Source organism: Tachysurus vachellii, chromosome 19 (assembly GCF_030014155.1).
Source record: "Tachysurus vachellii isolate PV-2020 chromosome 19, HZAU_Pvac_v1, whole genome shotgun sequence".
Classification (NCBI taxonomy): Eukaryota; Metazoa; Chordata; class Actinopteri; order Siluriformes; family Bagridae; genus Tachysurus; species Tachysurus vachellii.
This window is the reverse complement of record NC_083478.1, coordinates 7,374,335-7,392,147: the sequence shown is the minus strand read 5'-3', so window position 1 is coordinate 7,392,147 and position 17,813 is coordinate 7,374,335. Positions and strand designations below refer to the sequence as shown.

General features: G+C 37.1%; 1 protein-coding gene across 1 annotated transcript; it reads right to left on the bottom strand.

The window, feature by feature from the left end:
* Nucleotides 1-421: 421 nt before the first annotated feature.
* xkr7a (XK related 7a) lies at nt 422-17,549 on the bottom strand. The gene is made up of 3 exons (XM_060894060.1): nt 17,092-17,549; nt 6,916-7,115; nt 422-3,868 (listed from the first exon to the last, which is right to left on the bottom strand). Exons 1-3 carry the CDS (start codon nt 17,547-17,549, stop codon nt 2,904-2,906), a joined length of 1,623 nt encoding a protein of 540 aa, XP_060750043.1. The 3' UTR covers nt 422-2,903.
* Between the last annotated feature and the right edge of the window lie 264 nt (nt 17,550-17,813).

Below are 17,813 nucleotides of genomic sequence, written 5' to 3'. Positions count from 1 at the left end.
CAGTAAACACATTGTTTTTTTAATTATCATTTAAATAATATACTCACTCTCTCTCTCTCTCTCTCTCTCTCTCTCTCTCTCTCACTCTCTTTCTCTCTCTCCCTCTCTCTCACACACACACACACACACACACACACACACACACACGCACACACACACGCACGCGCACACACACACACACACACACACAAACACATGGCTTAAGTCCATCATGTTTTTTGTACAGCAATCACAGATTGACATGAGCAGTGTAAGGCTTTACATCTAGCTAATGTGTCTCAAGTTCAATCCAGCATAAACCAGTGTATGTAATATGGTCTTTATAGATTTAATATGGCATACAGAAGGCTGTGCTGAGGTGTTACCGATAGCACCAACATGGTAACAGTATTGAGACAGTGCAGGTAAAGATAATGCTGTATGAAACGTTATGTTTCTGTATTTTTGGATGCACCGTCTTGCTTACCAGCACCACAATTCCATGCTATTACAATATACTACACTGAAACAATAATTTCTTCTTATTAAGCCTTTCTAACAGATAGCTAATCATCCTTGCTAAGTTCAAATGGAATTCTGTCTTTTGAATTATGTACCTCTTTTAATTATTTTGGTAGAATATTCATTGAGTCTGTTTCTTTATCACAGAAAGCTTAAATACCATACATTTACATTCTAAAAATAGAAAACAAGTCGAGACATACAAGTTCTGGTCCAAATAGTAGCTTATGTGTGTTTATGTCACACACATAGTTTTGATGGGAGACAACCTATTTAGAAACTAATGTATGTAAACATCATGCTATGTATCACATATGATGAATAGATGCTTTGATCAAAATGAAGTTAATGATTCACCAACAATTTACAGATATATTGGTGGAAAATCCTTCTAATTACAATTTTTATAATGCAGGAACGTCTGAATTTATTGCTCATGTTGATCCAATCTTCATGGCCATGTAACCACAATGCTAATCTTAATTAATTCTAAAAAAGAGTATGACTTTAAACATGTAAACATACACTACAGTTTGATTCATTGCAAACATCTTATAGTCTAGTTGAACCTGAAAGAGCTGAGCCCTGTTAGCTTTTAGACATCATCTGTCAAATACTGCAGAAGTATTAAAAAACGTATTTATGGGGAATGTCTTGTATTTTTTGTCTGAAAGGATCCTCAAATTCTAAATTTGGATTGTTTTTGTTCTGTTGTTTTTTAATCTGCTATATTATAGTTTTTGACATGGGCTGAACACTGATGAATAAATATATTTGTTCATAAATTTTACCTCACCTAAAAGCTACAATACCTCAGTCTCTATAAATAAATAACGAATAAAAGTTAACAATCAGGCAAATCTTTTAGTTGTGGTTTGAAACCAGACCATTTTTATGAAGATATTTTAAGAATATATGAAGAATATCATCACTCTACTTGAACACAACCTGATGTATACTTTGTAGTCTCTGGTATCTTTGCATCCTATCCTCTCTCTCTGGGTTTCTGTAGCACACATGCTATAAAATTGGACCACCAAAAATAGCATACTTTAACACATTTATGTTCATTAAAGTAATACTCCAGCCTTTTCAATCTATTCTGTATCTATCCACTTCTTCTGTAGCAGGTAAAATGTAAAATATGTGAATATGATGTACATAAACTACACTGAAAATGACACATTTTATCAGGTCGATTATAAATGTTCACTTTCTAGAAATACAGTTCTTGTCAGTGGGCGCATTCACACTATTCTTTTTAAATGTAACCTTAGTTTTACTTGAGGGTTTTAAAAATACCCATCAATCAAAATTATCCAGGCAAATGCAGTGATATGATCAGAAACTGACAACAACAAAGGACTAGAGAAGGATTAACATTTGTGCCTATTATGCCTAATCTCTAGTGTAAACATAGACAGTGTTCAAAACCCCAGGACCATTGCTCAAAATGGTTTACTCATACAAGTTCTACTAGTGCTGGAATGGTTCAGCAGTAAAATAATTCCTGATTGGGAGTCCTATGGCTGTCTATTTAAATTCACAAACAAATAAGCTACAGGCAGTAACTGCAAGGTGACATCATTAGAGTAAGACCACAGAGTAAAGAACCCATTATTCATGTAGGCATCCAAAAATGCTATTATTAGCTATTAAACTCAATAGATGATTGCTGTTAGCCTTAGTTTGGGGAAAAACAAAAACAGAGATAACTGAAGTGAAGCAGAACTTGTACCGTGAAGAATCAAGCAAAAAGACATCTATTGTTTGGCACTTCAGGTTTAAACAAGATGACTATTTCAGTCCCATATGAAATGTATAAAATACATTAATGCTAGTCCGGTTTTTACACGTTATTATTTGTTTGGTCTTTGGGACATTGAGATGTTTATTTGTTCTTCTTTGGGTCTGAAAAAAGTCTCTATTATAACTGTGATGTTTAATTTAACTTAGAAATTAAAGCTTCAGAACAGATGCCCTGGTTAATAAAAGGTTAGATAAAGATTAGTTTGAAATAAGCTGGAGTATTATGTATTTTTATGGATGCTTTTACCCAAAGATACTAGAAAACAACCTGTGCATTTAGCACAGCAATCAGGGATTTTGTTTAAAAAGGCCAAGAATGGCTCTCTGACAACCCTAGAATCTGAACCCAACATCTTGTTACTAGCAAGAAGCCTTAACCACTCAGATCCCACTGCTTATAATGCATTTTTCTACAGATGTCAAAGACAAAAAAGAATTCATATAATGTGGAGACCTGGCAGGTACTGTCTGTACACTCCTCTTTCTCTATCTCTTTTTCTTCTGCCTGTTGTAATGACATTTTCACCAGGGTAATCTGACTGCAGGCTTATACGTCAAGAGCTGGAGTGCTCTCTTAGAAGAATGTATGGCATTCACACTGTTGTTTCATACTCCATGACCTCCTTTGGTGTGCCCAAACAGCGGTACTGGATCCTGGGTGTGCCTGGTGCTGCACCCTCTAGGACCAAGATGGTCTTGCGCAGCCTGCGGTCAATGAAGTGAGCATCCCAGGCAGGGTACTGCTTCCTGGGCAGGTCAATTCGAATAACCGGCCCTTCTGTCTTTGGGGTGGAGCGAGGTGCAGGAGTCCTTAAACCAGCAGGGGGGCGCACCTGAAAGACATCTGCCCCTTCAACTGAATTTTCCTGCTCTCCTCCTTTAGTCCTTTGCAACGTCCTGGGTGGGCTACTCACCACATCTGGAGGAGGAGCAGAGGTGGCTGTTGAGAGACAAGCCTCTGACACAGCACCCACATCCACTGTGCCACATCCTAGATGGGCAACAGTCACTGGACCATCTGGGTGTAGCAGGCAGTAATACACAAACATGAAGAAGGTACCCAGGGCATAGCTACAGGCCACCACACACACCACCACCACAGCATAGAAGTCAGAGATGTGTGGGCCACGGTACAAGTACCATGCAGCAGTGAGAGCCACATTTTCGGCTAATACTATAAGGCTGTAGAGAAGCAGGCGGCAACGTGTAGGTCCCTCTCGCACACTGAACCAGCAAAACACGTACACAATGCCCACCATCATGTTGTAAATGATTTCCTCCCACTTGGACATGCAGAAGTCAGTCTCACCTTGGATGATCCAAAAGGTCATGGCACACCAGTGGGCCACGATGAAGATCCCAAAGTAGAGTTGGAATATTGAGGCGAACAGTGCAAATGCCATAGCACGTGCTCCAACCATGAACAAATGCCAAAGCATCTGCACAACTGCTGCTTTGTAAGACATGGGCAGCTTGTCATCACGGGAGTCCCGCAGAGCCTTTTGGTAGAATGCCATCATCCAGGCAAGAGACACCAGAGAAGCAGAAGCAGACAGGCCTAAAAGAGAGAGGTGAGGAAGTAAGCAAAATTTTTATGATGCTTTATAATAATTTAATATGATGTAGCACCATTAGTGATAACTGATATTGAGGTAACATCAGTAATAGGTTTTATATCAGAGAAATACAAGGCAATGTCAGGAATGAAAATTAATGTATGGGGTAGTGCAATATAGATGTGTTTTTTGTCACTACTGCTTAGTGTCAATAATGACCTGCACTTAGGAAAGGAAAAAAATCAATATCAAACATAAAACACATGCACCGTAGAAAAATACAAGTGGCTGTGTTTGAGTGCTGTGAAGTGATTTCATAAATATTTGAACACTGGCAAATGAAGAACACTGGCAGTTCTTCATTTGGCCATGAGAAAAACAGAACTGGGAGAGTTTTGCTAATGAATGTCATAGACACAAGCCCAGGCAATTCCACCGCTCTTTGAAATTCTTTAATTAGCCAGAAGATCAAATGACTCTTGTTCTTGTATGTTCTGAAGTGGAAACACATGGCACAAAGTAATCATCACAGAACAAGAAATGTCAGAACTGTACTGCTGACAAAAAGTTTAAAACTGTGTGATGGCTAAAATTATATATTACATTTCTATAAAGCTAGCTACAGACACATGTCTGTATGAACTAGGTAAATGGATGCTGATTCATGCCATGTAAACACCAGTGTTGTATAAAGTACTAGAAAGCAATACTTGAGTAAAAGTACAAGTATCGTACTAGAAAAAGACTTTGGTAGAAGTGAACGTTACCTTTTAGAATATTACTCAAGTAAAAGTCTTAAAGTATCTGATATTTACTGTACTTAAGTATCAAAAGTCATTTTCTGATATTTAATGTACTTAAGTATTTAAAGTAAAAGTAAAAAGTAAAATTTCAGTGATTTTCGGTAGGCATAAGAGCAGGGGCGGTTCTAGGGTTTCATCTTTAGGGGGTTTTAGCCATCAGTGAGAATTTAAAACAAGAAGAGTTTTATATTATATATTATATGACTACATAGTAAGCCAAAAGTTATGGTATTATTAAATGGTAATGATGCCAGTCTTGAATCAGATCAGTTCATGTATGTGTGCATTCTTTACAAACAGTGTGTCCAATGAATGCAGTCATTAATAAAAAAATATTCACAAGACAAAGATCAAATCAATAAATGTTATTTTTATTTAGTATTGAATGGATTGTTTGCATTAATATTTTGTTTGTGCTATCAACTCTGGTCATAAGAATAGTGAAATTACACCGTCTTTGCGGCTTTCCGCCGATTAACGTTATAGATAAACGCCTCCAGCTCTGACTGCGCGTGCACGCTGCGCGTGCCTGTGCTTCTCCGTAAAGCGTGCGGAGCTGCGTAATGCAATCTAGGAGCATTCATTCATTCATTCATCTTCTACCGCTTATCCGAACTACCTCGGGTCACGGGGAGCCTGTGCCTATCTCAGGCGTCATTGGGCATCAAGGCAGGATACACCCTGGACGGAGTGCCAACCCATCAAAGGGCACACACACACACTCTCATTCACTCACACTACGGACAATTTTTCCAGAGATGCCAATCAACCTACCATGCATGTCTTTGGACCGGGGGAGGAAACCGGAGTACCCGGAGGAAACCCCCGAGGCACGGGGAGAACATGCAAACTCCACACACACAAGGCGGAGGCAGGAATCGAACCCCGACCCTGGAGGTGTGAGGCGAACGTGCTAACCACTAAGTTGACATAAATTTAAATAGCGAAGTAAATAAAGTACAGATACGTGACATTTCTACTTAAGTACAGTAACGAAGCATTTTTACTCCGTTACATTACAACACTGGTAAACATAATGCTTTGCACATAAAGACAGAAAGCCATCAGATGTAACAATAGTCTGTTGAAAGAGATTGCTCCTCAGGTTATTCACGTGTCAGAAATTCTCGTTTAACATTCGTGTAAAATACCTCCAAGTGTGTATATTTTAAACTGTCATGCAAAAGCTTATTTTCACGGAGCAATACAAATACAGCAAACTTCTTTATCCTTAGAATAAAAACTCACCTTCTAGTTGGCTTGGGTCATGTCATTACCATGAATTGGTAATGAACCTAGATATTATGTTAAATATCAGAATCAGCTTAAAATATGAAAGTCTTTTAAGTGGATTAATCTATATTTAATTCATATATATATATATCTCCATTTCATATACAGTTCATGGTTCAGAGACCTTTTTTCTAGGTGAGTTACTTATCTCTTCTGCTGCTTGCACATAGAGTACATCATGATTTATGTAATTTGTTTAATTTGTTTAATTGGTTAGTATGTTCTTGCCTGTGCCGAAATTCATGTATTCTGAGGTTTGGTACTATTGTGCATTCCCATATTTCTTATGTATTCCTGTCATATAGCACAGTAATATAGAGTACAATCATACAGAATCTATCCTAAGAAGCAAATTTATCTTTAATATTCTATTATAGCAATTATAAGGGAGCTGTTCCAGATAATTAAACACTTGATAAAAGCATTAGTCAAGACATTTCCATATACATCAACAGGGTTAGTGTTATGTATGCCTTTCATGCTTATTACACCAATTAAAACAACACAATTATGTTATGCTCTATAAGCAGCAGAAACCTTTCTCCAGCTAATATGGAGATTGACTGAAAACAAACTGCAGTGTAGTGCCATGCAGTGTAACACAAATCTGGTGGATATATTCATTAATGAATGTTAAACGAGTCTAAGTTTCTAAATTAGTCCCAACGTGGCAATGAATACTAAGCAGATACAATCTAATGATGAAAATCAGTCACTGCAGCTTGCAATACTGATTAGCACACAGAGATTTGGTTAATAACTACTGACTAAACTTTCAAAGGCTCAAGGGTAATAAAATGGAAGATATAGAATCATTGAAAATATATATCTTCTGATCATGTGCATCACTTTAGGTGGTTTGCAGTCCAAACCTAAAAGTAGCTTGTAAAGCAATTCACCTGAGTATAGAGTTTCACTTTTTCACAGACCCATGTAATGTAATGTAAAGTCACCTTGTAAAGGGAGGACCTGCATGGCCTGAACCATGATGCTGAGCTGCAGGACGAGTTGAGGAGCGCTCTTTAGGAAGGTCTCCAGCAGCCGTAGCATGCTGATGTCCGCATTCTCGAACATCATGCGCCAGTAAAAGTGTCTATGTCCGCTGTCCCCACGCCATCGGCTCTGCACTCCCAGATACAGGGCATGGATGTACCTAAGGAAAACCCCAAGATACAGGAAAACAAATACAGAGATGTGGATAGAAGGGAAAGAAAAAGGTTTGAATGATTGGGTGGAAGAGAAGATGAGTCAGGCTTTTATCATTATATATTTAACATTCATATTGTCATTGATTACATTTTTTAAATATATTTTAAAATCTGGAAACATTCTCTCAATTGCTGACCTACAGAATGCACAACAGAGTTTTGAGATTCTGTGGACCCTGCAAGCCTTGAATCAACACCACTCCCATGAGTACCAACATTATGCACAAACGTTTTAGTAGGGGTTGGGTATGTTACAGTATGTCTACAGAGAATACACATTCATAGCATGCAAAAATAGCCTAATATCTATTAATCCAAGACTGTTTATAAGAGAGCTCCAAAACCGCTCAGTAATAAGACAAAAAATGCATCAGTATTTAGAAAAACAAAACACTGACAAATTCATAACCGATTATGTTTGCAAAAATAAAACACTTCTCAGACAGGCTTAGGATGCAGAAACGGGTGCCCTAATAAGCAAAGAGGAACATGCAATTTTGCTGGCATTAACAAAGTCAGGCAGAACTCAGCAAAACTGCAACTTTATTTTAGTTAATTATTACAGTGAGGGAAAGTGCAACTTTATGTATATGAAAATTATGCACCCTAAAGCATAAGAATTCCATTTTGGCAATTTTCATATGTAAAAACAGCCATTTCTTCTCTTTCAATGTAATTTATAAAAACATAGCTCAGTTTTTTGGCTTATGTCATCTTATTTTCTGATTATAAATGGCAGTGGAGTGGAAATTCCAAATCAACATTGATTTTTACTTTTCAAGTACCTACTTCTAGATGCTGTATAGTTTTTCATTAGATCATCTGGCAAGAGCTTTGAATAACTGCAATCACATGAAAACCTCCCTAGCCCTTGTATGTGCAGAATGCCCATGAATTTTTAAGTGAGTTCATCTCCAAAGCTTCAAGTGCATGCATTGATGTCTAGTCGGTGTTAATGCATCAATACAAGGCAATGGAGGAATAGACAAACCAATTTCAACACTTCTAATGATCATTTATCCCTTTTCCTTATATAACTGCTTAATGCTAGGCTTATTGAGCTTTCTGAAAAACAGACATGTAGTCATTTTAAACAAGTAAAGCAAACAAATGTGGACAAATTTTGGAAGAGTTATTATACTGTCTACAAACTAGGATAAACAGTTCATAAATTGACCTAACTGTTCTAAACATTTTCAACATTCATTCATTTGTGATAGATTTGCATTTCTTGACAGGAAAGAGACAAAATGTGTAATTTTCTCACAAAGAAAATAAATGTAATAAGAGTGCTGGCAGGAAGCCAGGAGATTGGCGTGATGATTCACCTCCGGATGATGATTTACATAAAATTGCTTTACAACCTCCTCTTGGCTCCCTCCATGATGAACGTGAGTGAAAAGACAGCTATTCAAAAGACAATCAAGCACCACACATCCACTGTGCCAGTGCTGACAGCATGAATGGCTCACATTTGACAAGTGACGCTAATTTCACCTTTTGTTTGAAGCTCAAGAATGTTCTTGGTGAACTAGTAGATTGCCTAAAACCTCTTTCCTTTGAGAGCATTTTTTTCAGACTCTCTGGGAGTGAGGTTGTTATCAGACAAAATCAAGCACATGCCATTCTCTTATTAATGAAAAAATATCTAGCTGGGGCATGAAAACCAATAAAGAGAAGGACAGCTTCTTATTAACAAATATTTAGACACAAACCACCAAAAAAAAAATCTCTGGTAAAAATCAGGGATCAGAAATGTAGGAATTTTCTGTTCATTTTACACAGGCTGTATTTATACTTATTAAAAATGCAGCTATTGGGTTGTGTCAATACACATATTGTAAGGAATTTTGCAACCTGTGCTCGAACAAATAGCTATGGTTGGCTAAACACCCATCGCTATTCTTGGATATCTAGCTAAACGGTTTTTGTTTGGTCATCTGTCTAATGCAAATGATAATATAAATATCTTTATAGTTAAATTAAAGTTTGTTAATTTTTTTCTCTGCACTTAAGCCATGTGTCTGCCAAATGGCATAAATTCAAATGTAAATTTAATGATGCAAACACTTATATGGTAAGACTTAATATAAGCTACCACATGGCACACAGACATACCACAGTTTCAGCCAAGGCCACAATGAAATATAGATTTCATTTAAGGATGGTTGAGTTTTTTCCATTTTTGATTTTGTAACACCTGCCAGCCATTCTGGCTGGCGTGCTTAGGCTGTTATTACTTTACTTAACAAAAAACATTCTGAGAAAATCTTGTGACAGCACTCAATTTCTTATAGAGATTGCACATGGCTTCTATGCAGAGGCTTTTTTTCCGCTCAGCCTCTCTAAACAAGGGCAACTCCACTGTTTGTCAGGGATTATTGATTTCTGTTCCTCGTGTTGTTGAGCAGTCGAAGCAGGTTCACTAACCCAATTGCTTTGCAGTTCATCTTTGGGTAGCAGGAGGCACTGGACATCATCGCTTCTCCCCAATCATCAGAGAGACCAATTAACCTACTCCATTACTGAGAGAACACGGCTGGTCAATTGGCATTCAATATCAACTGGCTCAATTTCTTCAGCATAAAATGTCTGGTCAATATATAATCATCAGTCTCTTTTGCCTCTTAAATTACTACTTAACTAGTGTTTTTTTTTTAAATAGGGATCTATGAATCCACATAGGAAGAAAAACAGCAACTCTGCACACAAGGCATGCTTAGCGATTGTAATCTTTTTCTTATAAAAGGAGATTGAAACCATCTTGTAATTGGACCTGTAGTGGGAACTGGCTTGGTAGTTCCCATCAGATACCTGTAGGGATCTCTTTTCCTGAAATCCACCTCTCTATGGTCTTCGCAGCACATTTCCCTGCATGACAAGCACAGGTCTTGCTTGGTTTGGTTGGTTTTCATGTCATGTATTTTAATTTGACGAGTACATTTGTCCTCTCTCCATCCATGACCTGTCATTGGTCTGTTCCCTACTGTGTGCATTTCAGCCCTTGATTAGTTTGCCTTCTTCCCTTCTCTTCTAATATCTCATTGCAAACCTTTCGCTTGTATTCATATCACTTAAATTCTGTAGCATGTTTTCCTGTTTCCTTTTTGTTCTGTTTATTTTTCTTGACTGTGTTTTCATTTCTGGGAATGGATTATTTCTGTTTGCTGTACTCTGCCTCTTATACCAAGTTTTCTGTTCTGTACTATTAAATACCATCAAAGCCTAATAGTGCCTTTTCCTTGGGTAGATGATTACCATAAGAATAATATTTAATCCACCAGGAGCCATTAGAAACAATGTATTCCATTAAACTACTGTTATTGACTACCAGGAACACATCAACACCTTATAATGGTTTCTGGTGATTTTTTCAGAAGAGGTTAACTTGCCAGCTCATTCTGTTTGCTGTTTGCTAAGTTCTGATTTGTGAAGAACAAGCACACTAAGACCAAAATGTCAGCAATCAGGCTGGTGATGGTCAAACAATCTGCTGATGGATTTAGCACCCAGTCAACAGATGACAGCTGATGCCCAGCCCACTGCGCTCTCTGAACATCTGATTAAATCAAGATCAGGTGGAAATAAATACATGGTAATGGTACAGCTACACACTCAGAGTAACTTTTTAACTCTCTCTGACTCTGTTTGCTCAATAATGAAGCAACCACCACTAAAGTGTTGTTCATCTGTCGATTAATTTTCATAGACCAAAACCTAACAGCTTCTTTTTTTCTCATGTTTTCATCCACGTATGCTTTACTATGCTAGACTGATTAAATTAAAACTGCTGGCATTGTATCTAAATCTATTTACTGCAGTCTTACACTGTGATTTTCTTTACTGATTAACATCTTTGTGTCAACTCATTAAATACAGCATGCAATGTTTCTTTGACAGCAGTTGGCAGCTTCTTTCCTGAACAAACCCAGCCAAGGATGAAATGTAACACTCATTAAACAGAAATGCTAATAAAATGTGAATTGGTAATTTTCTTGCACTGTTGTTTTCCACATTTACTGTTGTGCTGCTTGGTAATCATCTGTATTTGGGGGATTACTGAATTTAAAACAGCAATCAAGCTTTTGCTAAAGTGCTTAGTGACCAGTAGTGAGCAGTTCATGAACTGGGGAAAAGAACATTTGAGCAGTATAGTGGAGGGTGTGGAAGGGTTCAGATTTAATATTGGTATTTTATATCAATCACTGATCAAAATTTCATCTAAAAAGAAAGACCAAATAAATTAATGAATGAATAATTTTATGAAGGAATAATAATGAAGGAGATTGGACAGTGTTGTAATATGGTCATTTTAAAAAGGGAAATAAATGGAAAGCTGCAAGTGCAGATAATACCCTATTGATGTAAAAAACCTTCCTTGTTGAACAACACAGTTTATTTTAACGTTTTAACGGTTGTGGAAAATCCACCAAACAAGTCCCTGTGAATAAGCTGTTAGGAACAATTACCTATTATTTTGAATGATTTTTATAATAGAATTTTATACAAAAATATCATTGTTGACAGAACTTGTATCAGAGCTTTGCTGTTAAAAAATAATCTACACCTTCTGATTAGAATTCACCCTTGTTGTGGTATAAAATAACTTGGGTATTTGGTACTAAGTGTTTGGTACTAATATGGTACTAAGTCTCACAAATCATGATATTTTAGACAAAACCATTAAGCTTCTCAAATGTTTCACAAATGATATTTTAATACTTGAGGAGAACACTATGTTTAGCTTAAAAAAAAAAAAGACAGCATGTGAAGCACTTGCTTTGAGTCATATTGTTTCAACAGTCACTAATGACCATTTAAGCATAACCTCATTTATCTACACACACATGCACAGTCTAAACAAAAACTCAGCACCTCACACATAGCCTGTAGCCCACCCCTGCCTAATTCACACCCATTAAATTCATTTTCCTGTCACAGCTAATGTTTGGGCTTGTGATTTAATGGTTTTATTCTTAAATCCTGAAATGTGTCTTAAGCAGGATTTAAGCTCCCAGCTGATGCAGACATGATGAACATCACTTCCACACTTCACCCATCGGGGAGGTTAGCTTGGAACTTTTACTGATTTAAAATTATCGCACCATAGCAGATGAGAGGTGTGAGGGTGTGTTGTCCTTGTGCTTATACACTCACACTAATACTCCTCACACATACACACACACGTGCACACACGCACTACTCGGTGTCCATTTGAATCACAGCCCAGTTTAAAAGGAACACATTCTGAGAGATGTATCTATTTATAGTCCTATTTTAAAGAGAAATCTGGGTATACACTCCACACTGGTTTGGGGCAAACTATAAAATTTGTGTACAAGGGTCTTCATTTAAAATGACTAGGCAAAGTTCAAAATATTCATCTTGATTTAACACCAGTTGCAGTCCCTCTAGTCGCCTTCTCTTCATTGACTAATTCAATTGTATGACACTGACACTGCAGTATACTACTTCAACTATATTTAAATTTGCACATTTATATTTCAATTTGCACATTTTTTCCACTGTACATACAACTGTCTATATTATGTATGTACTCATGTGTTGTCATGCCATTAAAGATCTTTCTGATTTGGACTCTGATTCTGATTCTATTAATGTGATTTTCAGAGCAGCTACACTTAAACTAAAGTTAATATATATATATATATATATATATATATATATATATATATATATATATATATATATATATATATATATATATATATATATATATATATTCATGCTTTACAGAATATGACATTATCTGACACCAATATATATATATATATATATATATATATATATATATATATATATATATATACGTATATATATATATATATATATATATATATATATATATATATATATATATACGTATATATATATATATATATATATATATATATTGGTGTCAGATAATGTCATATTCTGTAAAGCATGAAGCAAATGGCTATATCCACCTTAAATGCTTTATTCCCTTTGCAACCATTCAAATCTTTGTTTATTAATAAATGACATACTTTTTTAAAAATGTATTTTTTTTCTCTCTCTGGAAGCAAGCTTAGTGTTTTTAATCACTTTCCTTTCCATCTTAAAGGACTGACAGTGTAGAGCTTCCATCAATATCATGTTATAGCCAGTTCCATTTCCTAAAGAAATACAGTACCTTTTCAAATATGTAGCATTTGTATAGCACTCACACTTTTGTGCTACAGATAAAACCTACATCAGTAATCTCTTTAACACAGGCCTGTGAGGAGCCCAGTCCCAGTGTGAGCTTTAATAGCATTAGGAGTAATTCCAGTCTGTGTGCTAGTTTTATAGCAAAGTCTCATTCTGAGAACCACTGAGGAGAGCGGCAGCAGCAGGATTTCTGATCATTCAGCTTTATCACGTGATACAAAAGAAAGTGAGACTGAGTTTCTAACCACACAACTGAGGTGTAAACTTTAAGCCATCTGTGAATGTGTGAGAGAGAAAGAGAAACATTTTAGAACTTAGTAATAAACTTGAAGTGTCTTTGCTTTTAATTCATAATCACTCCTTGGCATTGTGTGAGCAAAGAAAATTGTACACACAACATTTCAAAACTTACATGTTTCTTTAGATTATGTAGAAAAAAAAATCTAATTATTTATCAGAGTAGACATACAAACCCGCTGCATTTGCTTGGCAAAGGTCTGGTGTGTGCACAGATGAATGTTTAAATAAGAGATGAAAGAAACGTGACAGACACTAAAATCTCAGGTCTGAGAAAATTACAGAGATTTTTGTGTACTCAAAGCTCACTTATAAAAGGTGTGTAATGTTTGTGTCATTCATGTATTTTTGTGTAGCATGGCTATATGTTCATAATTTCATTGATCAAATGTATTTGTAAATTAAGCTTCTAAATCTGTATGATTTAGCCTTTCAGAGGTTGGACTATTTTCTCAAAGAACAAAAACATACCCATACCTCCTGTTTTTTATTTTTGTGTTTGTTATATACAGTACATTTCCATAAGAACAGTTTTATACATACAATACATTCTCCTCATAGCTACCTCATCTTAACATTTTAATACTTAGAGTGCAACCTTATTTTTTCGCTCATGTCATTTAGTCACATATTTAAACGTTTACTGCCAAGCTTAAACTTCTGCCCTTAAATTTTCCGTATAAGTGTGTGATTTTTTAATTAAATAATTTTTCCCTTTTGTTCTTGATACACAATGTTTTAGAAACATATTAAAAGAATGAGACCCAAAGAGAGCATAACGGTTGAAAGCTGAGAAATACTACTGAATGAATATCAGTAGAATAAAACAAAATAGATTTGTTGAATAGCATTGTGAATTAAAGACAAACTGTAAAACAGAGACAGCCGTTTAGGAAATGGTATGAGTGATAGGACAAAAGGGCAACTGAATTTGGCTGACTTGGCTGGCAGGCCTACAGTGCCACCACTAGTGAGCATAATTAAACATTCTCCACACTGCAGGTCAGCCAGCATTAGTGTCTGGTCACATAACAGCTCAGCTCTATGTCAATCAGTCAGTGCATGGAGAGGCTGACATTGTAAAGATTGTGCCACTGGTTTACATTAGTTTAAATCCAACTTAAGATCACATTCACTGTTACTTTATGTCTCTCTTACCTACAGCAATTAGAATACAAACTACACTGTGTCTCAGTTATGCCCTTTCAGAAACTATTTATTACTGTGACAAGAAACGTTAGGTTTATGATCTATACGATGTAAAATTTATGTTGGCTGCACACATCACAGCTGTACACATAGTAGAGTAGTTCATCCAGCAATAAATACAGATGTGTTTTCACTGGGATTTGTCATATGGTAAAACAGAGGAAAACAACATTTATATTAAAAAAGTGACAAAACCTGAAATATTTCTGACATGTTAGGAAAGAAAGAACAGTTCTGTTTTTAAGATCAAACAACATTATGGGCCAAAAGTAGAATTTATCATAATATGTGTTACTATATCATCCTATCAAGAATACCAGCATGGAAAAAAACCCCTAAAACTCTGAACTGACTTAACTGAATAGATTTTTGCTATGGCGCTTGTTATAAACAACTTGATCAAATGGTGACATTCTCTGTGTGAGGAACCCATTGTATTCTAGCAATAGCTTTAGGCAGGCTGAGTTTTTTTTTACCACAACTTTTCTTAGATTTGCTCATTACACAACATGCAAAAAGCAGGAAGATAGCAAAAGCAAGATTAAAAATTCAATAAAAGTATTTCCACATAATTGTAGTGAAATATACTTACGTTTTTTAAATAATAAATAATATTGTGATATACACACTGCCATTTGCCAGTTAATTAGATATTCCTGCCTTGCATCTATATTTATAGGCCATTTTTTTTGCTGTACTAACCATACAGGTGCACTTTGTATGCAAATATTTATATGCCACATGTCTATCATATCACTTAATGGAAAGGGGCCTCAGAAAAAACACTGACCACTGACAGATTAATTGAATGGATTATCATTAGTATTACATTAACAATGACATGTTAGTGTTGGTTGGATTCTTAAGCACACTTGTGTGAATGCTACTGACTTGATCTCTATGCAGCAAGTAAATATAGTATCAGTGGCACAAAACTGACAAGAGATGAAAGAATATTGTCTATAACTGCACCACTACAATGTGACCAACAAGGTTTGAGTTAACAAAGTGAGTTGTTACACCAACCTTGCTACTGTACTTATTCCACCCATATCTGTTCCACAGACTACCATATCAGGTTACAGGACAACTGACAAACTGTGCATAGCAACAGACATGCTCAGTAATTGTATACCTACAAAAGTGCACCTGTATGATCAGTTATATGCAATTTCTTCATTCAAAACAAAATTAAGAGAATGACGAATGTTTAACCACTGCCTTGGCTGTAACAGATATAATACGCTTATGAGTACATAAATGGGTGTGTCATTGAAGCTATGTTAACTGTTTCATTTTTTTATTCCTTGAAAAAACATACATATAAGAAATACAGATTTGTAGTCTTCAGCAGTATTCTACAATTGTTGAACAATTGTTTCAGGTAAGAAAAAACTTCCCTATCACTCTGAGTCTGTCTTCTGTGATGTTTAAAAGACAAAGGGATTTTAGTGTGCTTAAGGCGATTTCTGCCTGACAGCCTGAATAAGCAGATGAGTAGACGATTCTCTCTGGGAGATTATTGACCCAGAAGCTCAGGAGAGGAAGAGAAGAAGGAGGAGGGGCCCGGAACCTCCATGGCTAGGAGATGATGAACTGGCACGAGACAACAGGAAATGCTGGACAGCGATAATGGAGAGGATGTTTCATCACAACAATCTCCATAACTCAATCTCAGCTTGGGATAACCCCTTGATTGTTGGCTACTACAGGGATGCATCCAAATTTGTATGTCATACATTATATTTCATTGTAGATAAATCCCCAAAATATATTGTTAGGGTAAATGCAATGAATCCTTTACGAGTTCATTTAAAGATTAGGGAGTTTGCTGTGTGAGCTGAAATGTTAAACAAAGCATGCTAGATTTAATTTAAAACAGCCCACTGTCAGCACTACCAGTCATCCCTTAAAGCCATTAACGTTCACTGAGTAATGTGTAGCGGTCCGTGCTTTCAAGTGGGTGTGTGTTGCTTTTGATGAGAGCAAAAGCTGTCTGAAGAGAAAATGAAAAAAAAGGAAATGCAATACACTGAAGATTCAATTGCCTTTCACATTTGATGGATTATCCGACAGAGTGAGCTCACACTTCGCCTACTACACATGATGAACTAGTTTCTACTCAGCGTGCTATCATGCCACGAGCGCTTTTAATCACACGAGCATGCATAATTTAAGAAAAAGATATGTTATGTATTGGTTATGTACTTATTTGTTTCTTACCTCCAGACCTGAGCTAGCTGAAGGATGTGCACGATGCTATGGAAGAGCCAGGCGCAGGCTCTGCAGCATTGGGTCCGGGCGCCGCTCTCCGTGGTGCTGAAGCGCCTCTGAGCTCCGGATGCCGCCACCACGGCTGCCGCAGCGGAACCGGCGCTGCTCGACTCCGAGTAGTCATAAGCGAACCAGCGGAAGCTCAGCACCTGGACCACCACAGACGGCACGACCACGAAGACAAGGGTGAGAACGAACCAGCGGTAGTCCCGTCGCAGGTAGTAGTCGGCGGCCAGCCACAGGTCGGAGGCCCCGTCCGAGAAAAACACGAGGAGAGCACCGAGCGTCCAGCAGCAGTCCAGCAGAGTGTAACGGCCGCGTGGCGAGCTCAGCACGGGAGTGTGCGCACACAAAGGCTGGATGTCATTCTGTAACGGCACAGCCGTGCCGTCCGACTTCGCGGCCATGTTTGTTGTAGAAAAGAGAGTAGAAAGGAGTGAGGTGGGAGCGATTGAGAGAGGGAGGGAGAGAGGCAGGAATGTAGTAATGGAGGGAGGAGTAGAGAGGTTGGGGGTGGGGGGTCGTATGTCAGTGTGTGCATGCGTGGGAGGGACTTGGGAGGGAGTAAAAGGGTTGTGACTCTGTGGGGATTGTTTTATTTCTTTCCGAGTATCTGACTTTCGTCAGTTTTCTTATGGGATCGATCTGTCTCCAAGTTAAATATGGTCTGG

Bases quoted from the DNA above. Each gene is read 5' to 3' on its own strand.
- xkr7a (XM_060894060.1), bottom strand. From the start codon at position 17,549: ATGGCCGCGAAGTCGGACGGCACGGCTGTGCCGTTACAGAATGACATC. The intron at 7,116-17,091 runs GTAAGAAACAAA...GGTTTTCCTTAG, and splicing joins CAGCTAGCTCAGGTCTGGAG to GTACATCCATGCCCTGTATC. The intron at 3,869-6,915 runs GTGACTTTACAT...TCTCTCTTTTAG, and splicing joins GCAGGTCCTCCCTTTACAAG to GCCTGTCTGCTTCTGCTTCT.